Source organism: Peromyscus californicus, unplaced genomic scaffold (genome assembly GCF_007827085.1).
Source record: "Peromyscus californicus insignis strain IS unplaced genomic scaffold, ASM782708v3 Scaffold_6__1_contigs__length_162567912, whole genome shotgun sequence".
Taxonomy (NCBI): domain Eukaryota; kingdom Metazoa; phylum Chordata; class Mammalia; order Rodentia; family Cricetidae; genus Peromyscus; species Peromyscus californicus.
The window spans coordinates 157,976,662-157,988,946 of NW_026294584.1; the positions used below are offsets into that span (position 1 = coordinate 157,976,662).

At 47.0% G+C, this 12,285-nt stretch overlaps 1 protein-coding gene across 1 annotated transcript; it reads left to right on the forward strand.

Moving 5' to 3' along the window:
* The first annotated feature begins 889 nt into the window (after positions 1 to 889).
* On the forward strand, positions 890 to 7,966 carry LOC128099391 (tubulin alpha-3 chain). Its single transcript, XM_052721288.1, has 5 exons — positions 890 to 964; positions 4,720 to 4,942; positions 5,186 to 5,334; positions 5,646 to 6,326; positions 7,578 to 7,966. The coding sequence occupies exons 1-5, from the start codon at positions 962 to 964 to the stop codon at positions 7,872 to 7,874; spliced, it is 1,353 nt and encodes a 450-aa protein (XP_052577248.1). The 5' UTR covers positions 890 to 961; the 3' UTR covers positions 7,875 to 7,966.
* Positions 7,967 to 12,285: the final 4,319 nt, after the last annotated feature.

The window sequence follows — 12,285 nt, forward strand, 5'->3', positions numbered from 1 at the left end:
CATGGGTTTGCTCCCCAGTGCTCTATAAATTGGGCCGATGGTACACACCTGCAACCCAGAACTCAGGAGGTGGAGACCGGAGGGTTGAAAGTTCAAGTCCATGCTTTGTTACAGGGGGAGTCAAGCAGGGTGGGATAACATAAGATTAGGCCTCAAAAAAAGAATCCACAACATGCTACAGCCTATGATTCAATTATGTGCAGTTAGATATCTCGAGGAAGGAAGGTATGTCCGCTGAATTGTGTTTCCCCAAAACTGCGGTTGAAATACCCACCACGCGCACATGGCGCATGTCTATAGCCCCAACTCTGAGGCCGGCTGAGACAGAGCCTCAACTTACACCAGCCAGGGCTACAAAGGCTTGGAGGTCAGCCAGAACTGCATCCCCAAACCCTCCCAACACCCTCTCCCACAGAAAATAATGTCAGAATAGACGACTGTTTGCACAGACTCAGCACCCCAAGGTGCCCAGAAACTCACGTGTCCTGAAGAAGCATCATCTGCAGCTCTCCCAGGCGTGGCCAAATAGCTTTTCTGCACCAGGTGAGATGAGGCAAGGTGAGGCAGGGCAAGGACTGCAGGATGGCCAGTGTGCACAGCCGCAGGGACCTCCCTCTGTTACGCATGCGCAGACCAGCGAAGCCAGAGCGCCCCCACTTGTCCTGCGCAAAGCCGGAGGTCTCCAGCAGAGCCTCAGCCCCTCCAGCCCCTCCAGGAGCCTTCCCGCCAAAGACACATCCAATCAGAAAGGGTCAGCACTCCAAATCGAGCCACATCCAATCACAAGTGGGATGTGGGAGCTAAGCCCGCCCCCAAAGAGCTCTGGACCAATGAGCATCCAGGAGAGCTCGTTAAATACCCCTACCTTCCGGCCCTGGACCGTTAAGCGCACGAGAGAGGCGGTTGCGGAGCAGTGCTGAGGGACGGCTGGAGCGGCTGAGGTGGTCTGCAGGAGTGCAGCATGGTGAGAGCAGCCCCAGGCCGGGGTGGGCCCCGGGAGGGAGACCGCCATGTCCTCAGAGTCGGGGGCTTCCTCAGGGCCCGCAGTCCTGCCAGGGCGGGCGAGCAAGGGCGAGCAGCCCGGGAGGCCTCCTCCAGCCCACGGCCCCGGCAGGGCTAGGGCTCAGGGCCTGGCGACTCCGGCCCAGGTTCTCGCGAGAACGAGATTCTCCACGGGCTGCAGTACCCCCCTGGAGTCCCAGCCCTGCAGAGGCTGACCGAGTGGGCGCAAGGCAAGGGTTCGAGGCCAGCCCAGCCTCATAGAATTCTAAAGCAAATACAGCAAAAGAGGGTGGCAGACAGGTTGTGGAGAGGGAGCTTTTGTTTTGTGTTTTCAGTTCTCAGGGCCCTTGACTGAAGGAACAAACAATGGCATTGGATCTAGAAGATTCTAGACGCTACCAAGCTTTCTGAGCCTAGTGCTCACCATGGGAAAGTAAACGTTGCTGAGCCCGAAGAGCCTTTGTTTGGGGTTTTCAGTCAGTCTGCTTCCTCAGTGTAGGGATCCCGGATGTTTGCCACCAGCTCCACCCTGAAGAACCTGCGTGTTTTGTGCCCTGCTCCTGTTTGTCATGCGATATGGCTTATAAGTGGGACCATTTGTTCCCAGTAGAAAGCAGATCTCAGATGTGTCGTGTGGCATGCCGTAGTCCCAGGCACTGTGGAGGCCGAGGCAGGAGAATTTAAAAATTAAGGCACATACAAAAACACTGCTGGTTAGTTTTTGTCAACTCCACACAAACTGGAGTCACGTGGGAAAAGGCTAAATCCCCAACCCCGAAATTAAACTTTAAAAATTGGCACAACTTCCCTGTAAATTAAATAGAATCCTTTTGTTGCTTAAAAAAAAAAAATCTCTTTTCATTGAAGAATCTTTGCAGTTTTTTTTCTTTAGGGAAGAGGGGAGTCTATTTATTTTTGAGACATAGAAGCCTTTCTGGGATTTTTAAAATATTAGAAAAGGGACTGTATTTGCTTCATTTTTGTATTACATGTGGGGCGTTTACCCAACCACCCCCACAGTTCCCCAGAGTTTTCTTGAGTGCGAGCAGCAGGAAATATTAGATAGAAGGATTTATTGCAGAGAATATCGCGGAGATAAACAGATAGAAAATAAAGGATAGCCTCGAGAGGGCCTGGAACCTATTCCAACGGGCCCCGACTGTCTCTGCCCCAGGGTTTTTATAGAGACGCCAAGGGGTCTCGGAGCAAAAGACCTCCTCCCCCAGCACAGCCAAGTGCAGACCATCCCTGACACCTGCACTTAGGCCCGTGGTCTAATCATCCTCTATGCGGACCTGCTGGGTAAAGCCACGAGGAACCCGAGAACGGGCTCCCACAATTACATTCACTTATTTGCATGGATGTGCACATGACTGGTGGAGATCAGAAGACAACATGCTGGAGTTGGTCTCTTCTTCCACTGAGTGGGTCCCAAAGATAAAACAGGTCGTTAAATTTGGTAGTGAGTGCCTTTGGTTACTGACCCATATCGCCAGCCCTATATTAGCTTTTATTAGGAAAACTGGTCGCTAGGCATAGTGATACATTTATTCCCAGCACTAGGGAGGTGGAGGCAAAGTATCTTTGAGTTTGAATCAGCCAGAGCAACATAGTGAGACCCTGTCTCAAAACAAGAAAAAGAAAATTGCCAGGAAAATAGAAAGCAAGATTTTGGGCCTTTCCAACTTTCAATGCAGCACAAAGCAGCCAGCCATAAGCTCAGGGGGGATCCATGAGGCCTACCTAAGGTGTAGAAATACTGAGTCAAATGAAGCAGTTTCCCATCTTCTGAACAGCAATTAACTATTGTTTGCAGTGTTGGGATAAAAAATGCCATTTCATTTTTTAAGTTGACCACAAGCACATGTAATTGCTGATGCCACTAATTCAACTGTCTGCACTTGAAAGCTAGCACACTAGAAGATACACACCACCAGTTTTATAACTGAAGCCATGTATGAGTACAAACAGCATGAACGTACATACACTTAGCATGACATTGCAGTACAGTGTTACCATGTATAAAATGATGCTCAAGAACCCATGATTTACAAAGAAAAAGTATATTTTCTAAAGTTCATAGCCACATTCATAGCTCTCCGGGGTCATATGTGGCCCACCCCTAATGTGGAACATGTGATATGGCATCCTTCACATTTCATTTGATCTCTACATATTTGTGGGGATGACTTGTTTAAAATTGAACAAGTGGCTACTAGGTGTAATCAGGTCCTGTCATGAAATGACTTGGGTAGAAACAAAAAAGGTACAATTTATAAACATAGTTTTAAAGAAACCATAAGCCGGATATGGTGGCACATGCCTATAATCCTAGCACTGTGTGTACTGAGGCAGAAAGATTGCAATTTTCAGCCCAGCCTGGGCTATGGCCAATCCCTGCCTCAAAAGTTTTAAATAAAGAAAAAATCAAGATAGACTAGCATCTCAATCCTTCAGGGTCTGGAATGTTACATTCCTAGACTGAACGGAAGCAAAGTCATTAAGCAGGATGGCATCTTTATGAGGAATATTAACTCAGGAAGTGGCAGTCCTCAAATGTTGTGTACATGAGTCAGCTTCCTGGTACACAGAATGGGATGGAGAATGGGTTGGTCTAGATGGGCAGCTAGAAGACAGTGATTGCCTGGGACCTGTTCTGTCTTTCCTTACTGGAGTGTGTCGTGTCTTTTAGTTGGGCCACAGTTAAAACCTGATAGACCTTTTTCAGAGAATTCAACTATCCCTAATGAGTTCTTAAACGTCAAAATTTTTGGAGAGTGGCAAACACTTACACTCTGGGGCTAACTGCTACTTATTAGAATGGTTAGCTTGGTGTGAGGGCTGCTTACATCTGTAATCCTAGCACTTGAGAGGCTGAGGCAAAAGGATTGGCTCTAGTTTGAGGCCAGCAGGGTGAGTGAAACTATATCAAAATAGTGTATCATGAATCTTAGAAGTTCTTATTAATAAAATCAAACCTGAGCCAGGTATTGGGGTGAACTGGAAGATCAGAGAACCAGAACAAACCACAGCTACCTCACCTCGCCGGATCCTCAACTGGTCTTGTTTCCTCAGACTGGAGGCCTCTTAGTCCTCATCCAGAATGGGTCTCAGCTGAACTGCTGCTAGAAGTCTGAAAGCTTAACCAGCCAAATGTTTAACCAGGCCAAATGCTTCTGGTTTCTGGTCTTCATGCCTTATATATCTTTCCTTTCTACCATCACTCCCTGGGATTAAAGGCTCGCTTTCTGGCTTTAAAGGCATGTGTCACCATGCTTGGCTGTATCCTTGAACAGATGGATTTCTGCCTCTGGAATGCTAGGATTAAAGGTGTGAGTGCCCCCATTTTCTAGCCTTTGTATCTAGTGGCTGTTCTGTCTCTGACCCCAGATAAGTTTATTAGGGTGCACAATATTTTGGGGAACACAATACCACCACAGCAGACCAAGCTGTTTTCTCTGTGTAAGTATCTGTGTGGGTGTGTCTGTTTTGAGATAGAGTTGGACTTGAACTCTACCTAATCTTTCCTTCTGAGTACTGGGATTGTGGGCCTGTGCAACTATATCTGGTGGCAGTCAGTTTAATAGAGATAAAAGGCATGCCTGAGCATTGTTGTAAGTAAAGTTTGAAAATAGACACTGTGGCACTATACAAAATTATGCTTGCATGTCATACAGTTTGAAGTGAATGAATGTCATGATCTGTTCTGCTTTCCAGCGTGAGTGTATTTCTATCCACGTGGGGCAGGCAGGTGTCCAGATTGGCAATGCCTGCTGGGAACTGTACTGCCTTGAACATGGTATTCAGCCTGATGGTCAGATGCCAAGTGACAAAACCATTGGTGGCGGGGATGATTCATTCAACACATTCTTCAGTGAAACCGGAGCTGGCAAGCATGTGCCCAGAGCAGTGTTTGTGGACCTGGAGCCCACTGTGGTCGGTAGGTGCCTGGGCTCTGGGTGGAGGCTCTCCTGGGAGAGTGGGAGTGTCAGGAAAAGCCACTGAAGTCTCTGCAGAGTAGATAAGCTACACAAACGTGTGCTTGTGACTGTTGGGTGAGAAACTGAAAGGGTTGTATGTGGTTTACATATAATCAAAAACTAGGAGACGCTGTTGACACATGTGCACAGTGGAATTGAATATCCTTTGCCCGAAAGACTCACGGGGTATACGGTCTCTCTAGATGAAGTGCGTACTGGAACCTACAGGCAACTTTTCCACCCAGAGCAGCTGATCACTGGGAAGGAAGATGCAGCCAATAATTATGCCAGAGGTCATTATACCATTGGCAAGGAAATTGTCGACCTGGTCCTGGACCGGATCCGAAAACTGGTAAGAGGATTGCAGAAGAGGCTTCATGTGGTTATCCTGGTCAGGAAATTCACTGTTGGTGGTGGGGGTATGGTCATTTTGCCAAAACTGTTAAAATCAAGAATCTATCATGAGTTACCAAAATACTTTACTACACCACCTCTGCTTTGATGCATCCATGAGTCTTCGTTGTGTTGTTCGAAGTGCAGCGTGCATGTTGTAGATGGTCTGAATTTGCACCAGTTTGCGGAAATGGAAGTCTTGAATGTGGGGTTTAGAGGTTGGGGCATGGCTTTATAGGAATTGGCTTACATCCTCTGGTTTTTCAACAGGCAGATCTGTGCACAGGACTACAGGGCTTCCTCATCTTCCACAGCTTTGGAGGTGGCACAGGATCTGGGTTTGCATCTCTGCTTATGGAACGGCTTTCAGTGGACTATGGCAAGAAGTCCAAGCTGGAATTTGCTATTTACCCAGCCCCACAGGTTTCCACAGCTGTTGTGGAGCCCTACAACTCCATCCTGACCACACACACGACACTGGAACATTCCGACTGTGCTTTCATGGTAGATAATGAAGCCATCTATGACATCTGTCGGCGCAACCTGGATATTGAACGTCCCACATATACCAACCTCAATCGTCTGATTGGGCAGATCGTGTCATCCATCACAGCCTCCTTGAGGTTTGATGGGGCCCTGAATGTGGACTTAACAGAATTCCAGACCAACCTGGTGCCATACCCTCGCATCCACTTCCCACTGGCAACCTATGCCCCAGTCATCTCAGCTGAGAAGGCATACCATGAGCAGCTGTCAGTGGCAGAAATCACCAATGCTTGCTTTGAGCCAGCAAATCAGATGGTCAAGTGTGACCCACGCCATGGCAAATACATGGCCTGCTGCATGTTGTACAGAGGGGATGTGGTCCCAAAAGATGTCAATGCAGCTATTGCTACCATCAAGACAAAGCGCACCATCCAATTTGTGGATTGGTGCCCAACTGGATTTAAGGTAGGATTGGGGGCTGTGACAATTTTATCTGCCAGCAAGCAACAGCTCCTGCCTCAGGGCCATAGCTTTGGACAAGAATTCCCCTTTCCATGTCAGACTCCAAAGAAAGCATGTATAGTAATTAAGTTGCTAAGTGACTTAACACAATACCAAATGCTGAGTATCCTTTATTAGCAGACTAATGAATTTTTCTCAGTCTCTGAGACATGGAGAAGGTGAGGACTTCCAAGGGAGGGAGTGTTTGTTGGCAGGTGCTGGGAATGCTGTGCCTTGCCCAGTTTTCCTCCCAGCTGACCCTGTGGTTCTGCAGTAAAGAGCTGGCCTGTGAGGAAGTATGTTAGAAGTTGGCTGTCCCTACAGAGTCTGCAACACCAGATGCACCCTCTTAGTCTCTTTGCCCTGGGTTCCTTTTTGTCGGCATTACTGTGCTTTATCACAGTCTTCTACAACGATTTAGTTGGGCTACACTAGTTTCCATGTTTAAAAATTAAGTTTTAGCTTGGCATTCATGGTAGCACATGCCTATGATCCCAATACTAGAGAGTGTCCTTAGCTATATAGTGAGTTTGAAGCCAGCCTGGGCTTTGGAAATAATTTTTATAACTTTTAAATTATTAAAAAAAGTAGCAAAATATTAAAACTATGGAAAGCTGGAATTATACTTTCATGGTGGATAACAAAGCTGAACTATATCCCCAAAGCTTTTTGTCCTTATAAAACAAGAGGCAGTCTGCATATTCAAGGTATATTATGCTTCTTATATGGGTGATGTTGGTTGATAGGCTAGCAGAGGCGCAAAGGATACATGTTCCATCTTAAAGTAGGAATGTACTTCTTGATCAGGGGAGGACTCATTGTGTCTCTGCCCTTGCCTGGTCCCAGCTCCAGTCTGAGTGTGTTCCTAGCTGCTGCTAACAACCATCTGTCTGTTCATCAGAGTGAGAAAAGGTTACCACCCTAGGACATTCCTAGGGTTTATCATCCTTCAGTTGCAACGAGTTCTCGCTAGAGTTCACTGCTACAAAGGGTTTTCTACACATTAATACAAAGATTTCAGTTTGGTTTCCTTTCCTTTGTACTGTATGTTTCCAGTTTGGTCATTGGTAGTTCAAGTAAGTACTTTAAAATTGTTATACATGTTGCTTGGTGTAGGTGATTATTCATTCCCAAAAGTATGAGTATTTGCAGTTTAAGCTGGGCCCACAGTTCCCAATTTCTAGTGAACTCTCATATTTTCTCCTTCTCTGGCAGGTGGGTATTAACTACCAGCCCCCTACTGTGGTCCCTGGGGGAGACCTGGCCAAGGTGCAGAGGGCCGTGTGCATGCTGAGCAACACCACTGCCATCGCAGAGGCTTGGGCCCGCCTGGACCACAAGTTTGACCTCATGTATGCCAAGCGGGCCTTTGTGCACTGGTACGTGGGAGAAGGCATGGAGGAAGGGGAGTTCTCAGAGGCCCGGGAGGACCTGGCAGCGCTGGAGAAGGATTATGAAGAGGTGGGCGTCGATTCCGTGGAAGCAGAGGCAGAAGAAGGGGAAGAATACTGAGTGTGTGGGTCTGGCTGGCAGCCATCCATGTATCTCTTCCCCACCATTGAAACTAAATATATTTTACTCATTAAACTTTGTATATTATGGCATTTCCTTCCCTGTGTGCTGCATTTTCTAACAAAATTCCATTCTAGACACCTCCCTGCCTTTCTCATGTAAATTTCTCTAAGGAAAACATACCAGTTTTTTCCCTAAAAAAATGATCTGTTTCCTATGTTCAGTTTTAAGTTCTAACTAAGGACATTAGGATAGTGTGTTTCATTTTTAAAGTTCTATTTGAATAGCACAAAAATGGACCCTGTCTTTTTTTACTGGGGAGTCCCCGTGGGCCTCAGATGCGTGTGCTGGGACTGTGGAAGCTCAGTGTCTGACATTACATTTCCACTTACACCATTAGCTTTCTTCCCCTGGTGTCACATTGCTGTTGGTGATCTAGAACCACCTACCATCACATGGCCCGTGTTGTACTGAGGTCTCCTTTGGCCAAGCCCTTGTTCCTGGTATGGAATTAAGTGTTGAACACTAGTCTTGGTATGTTCTTTTATGCAATAGCCAAGAGTTTTCTTGGTGATGGCCCCTTTTCAGTCGAGGGCTGCTCAGGACCATGTCAGCATAGAAGGTTCTTGTACCAGCCATATTGACTGACCCACATGTAGTTGCTCTGTCCTGGTAAATCAGTAGTTATGCTTAGATGCACAAATGAGCCATGTGTATGATGGTATGAATTTTCCAGAATGATTGGTGCCTTCTTGAGGTCAAAATGAAACTTCTGTGAGGGGTCCAGGTAGTTGAGTACAGCAGACAACCTCATGTCTCCAGGCATGGGCTGTTCTCTCTTCACCTGCTAGCTGATGCTGAGCACACCACTTTTCCTTCTCTGGCCCCAGTCTCCTCAGTTCTCAAGCAGGTACTTATTTGAAAGGACTGCAGGGGCCCACCCTTCCTGCTTAAGCAGCACAGGTTTGTGCTTTTGCAGACTTCCAAGATGTAGCCTGTGCTTAGCCAGCTGTCAGGGGCCAGGGAAGTGGGCACCCAAACAGACAGCACTGTATCCTGATAAGGTTGTCAAGGATATCCTTGAGCACCCAGTGTGAGCACAGGATGCCAGAAGAGCCAAGGGTGCTGATTCTGCTTCCCAGTTGTAATAGTAAAGCTCACTGCCTGTGTCACAAGAGAAAGCCTCTGAGTGAGGGGCAGACAGTAGTTAGCACTCAGTTCTCCAAGTCAAAACTATGCTGGCTTCAGGCACAAAGTGACTCAGATCTGAGGCCTGAAGTTTGGGTCCAGTAAGAGGATGGGAGAATGTGGACAGGGAACTGGGTGATTGTCCAAAGCAGACTGTCACAGTGATAGGCTGTTAGCTGAGAAAGAACACAAGAACATCTAAACTCAAAAGGCAGAGAGGATGGAACCCTGGTCACCCCTTGGCAGAGGACACTGTAGGTACACTTGCCACCCATGATGCAGTATCATAGCCATTGTTTATATATTGACCAAGGCCATGGGTGTGAGTGTGGGCTAGGATATGAACACCAACTTGCTGGAAGCATTAGTAGCTCCAGAGGGACTATGGGGCTCTAAGACCAGAAAACTGGGGACGTAAGCAGAATCTGGGGCTCAATAATCCCCAGCTTTTCCTTTTCCTTACTCCTCTTGTCCCTCGGCTTCTGTAGAGAGCTCCTTATTGGTCCCCTGGGTTTGTTAACAACTTAGTTTCCCCAGATCTATACCTTCCCACCAACCATCCAATATTTCTAAGCCAGAAATGTTCCCTGCCACTCACTCTGATTTAAACCTATCTGGTTGTCCTGTTTTCTAGAATACTTCTTAGCTGGGCCATGTTCATAGCATGGCACCTGTGTGGAGGTCAGAAGTCGACTTGCAGGAATTGGTACTCTCCTACCACGTGGGTCCCAGTGATCAAATGGAGGTCATTGAGATTCTAAGTGCCTTTATGCACTGAGCCATCTGGCCTTTTCTAGGGTCCATAGCCTAGGCTGGCCTTAAACTCGAGGTCCTGCTGCTTCCAAGTGCTGGGATTTCGGGTATGAACCCCCCTTCCCATCTAAACCTGACACTTCTAATAAACCAAGCTTTGTGGTTCATCCTTACATCATGGATAATCTAGCTTTTCCACCCCCTTCTAAGTCCCCAGTCCCGACTCCCTTGAGACTGCTGGGAATTGTGTATGTGTGTGTGTACTTGGGCTGTGTATAAGTGGTGGGGGGGACACACACAGAATACTGTTTCCACCTCTGATTTTGTTGCTCTAAGTGAAGGCCCAGCTCTGGCCACCTCCCTGCTCACTCCACTTTTTCTCCTGGGTATAGTTCAAAGTGTATCTTTGAACATATTACCCAGAATGAATATTGTTTCCTCTCCCCACTCAGTAGGAGAGCTCTTTAAGGGCCAGTTGCACTAAGTGGATACTCAGTGTCCACTCCATTTTCCCTAGCCCACAGCACCATTGCACAGGGCATCACAGGGCACTTCGCTCTATGGAGCCATGCCTGCTGAGCTGAGACAATGGGGCTACCCTAGCCATGTCATCCAAAGAAGAGTCATCCCTGCCCCAGGGGTGCTGTTCCCTGGCATCAGGGGCTCTGTCCCAGGGGTGCTGTTCCCTGGCGTCAGGGGCTCTGCCCCAGGGGTGCCGTGCTCTCTGGAGTCAGGGGCTCTGTCCTGCCCTTTCCCTCCTTCCTTTTTTTTTTTTTTTTTAAACCTTATGGTATCTATTTTAGTTGACTATCCTCAACCTGTTTCCTGAGTTTTAAATAACAGTGATAATTCTGATGACTAAAAATATCACAGGGCTAATGAGATTCAGGTGAGAAAATAATACACAGGGATGAGTGGAGAGATGACCTACAGCAGGGTTTTTGTGTTGAATGCTATGTGTAGACCCTTTGATGTCCAGTTCCCTCCACAACAAAAATTTCTGTAAAAAAGGCTATTGTGCCAGGCGTCAGTGGCACATGCCTTTAATCCCAGCACTCAGGAGGCAGAGCCAGGCGGGTCTCTGTGAGTTCGAGGCCAGCCTGGTCTAAGAGCGAGATCCAGGATAGGCACCAAAGCTACACAGAGAAACCCTGTCTTGAAAAACCAAAATAAATAAAGAGAGCAGAAATGAGAGTGCTACTGACTGATTTTTCTAGAATGGTGAACGGAGTGTGCCCATATTAAGTGGACAGGAGGGTGGATGGAGGTGGAGGAAGAGGGGAAAGGGACCAATGCAGATAACAGTCCTGAAGGAAATCAGGTATAAAAGTAACAGGGAAATGCCCACAACTGTGGGACCCGAGGGACCCACTGGAAAAGAAGAAAGTCTTCACAACAACACAAGACCTTGCAGAACCAGCATCCTGGCCTGGAGAGCCAACCAGGCTCTTCTGGAGCCAGCAGCACCTGACCTACAGTAGCTACAGGGGCTCAGGGATGAGCCTATAGCAGCTGCCTTTTCCCTATTAATACCCCAAACGGCAATCTCTCCTTCCAGGTAGGTGTTAAGATCCATGTAGCTTAACAAGGAGACTCTTACTTAAAGATGGATCCCAGTAACTATTAGCATAATTTAGGTGTAGCTGGAGTTTTTCTGCCTGGCCCACAGTCAGGACAAATCTCTGTCACCCGCCAGTCCCACAGCCGATCAGACCCAACCAAGTAAACACAGAGACTTATATTGCTTACAAACTGTATGGCCGTGGCAGGCTTCTTGCTAACTGTTCTTATATCTTAAATTAACTCATTTCTATAAATCTATACCTTGCCACGTGGCTCGTGGCTTACCAGCGTCTTTACATGCTGTTTGTCATGGCGGCGGCTGGCAGTCTCTCTGCCTCAACCTTCCACTTCCCAGAATTCTCTTCTCTGCCTGTCCCGCCTATACTTCCTGCCTGGCCACTGGCCAATCAGCATTTTATTTATACAGAGTGATATCCACAGCATTTAGGAAACATTCCTTTCCAGGAGCCTGACCTTAACAAGAACGATGTGTCTACATAATATAGTAGATAATTATTGGGAGTAATTAATGGTGATAATGTGAAGGACTCTCTGGGGCATTAGTAATGTAACTTGCATATCTGTTTGCTATTGAATAATAGCTTCTTTTGGTTTCGTTTTGTTTGTATAAAACTTTAGAAACTATAGGGGTACATTTAATGTAGTGAATTTGACTGCTGTTGAAGAGGTTCCCAGATTCTGGATGTGACTTGAGCTAATAACTGACATTCCAAAAAATATTCCAGGCTTTCTGTTGCACAGACAGGAAAAGTTAGTTACTTTTCCTGATGTTACTACAAAGCACCTGAAAAAAAAATTTTTAGGAAAGAAGGCTTTGTTCTGGCTCCCAGTTTCAGCCACAGACCACCATGCTGGAGAAGGAGTAGTGGCAGGCTCAAGGTTCCAG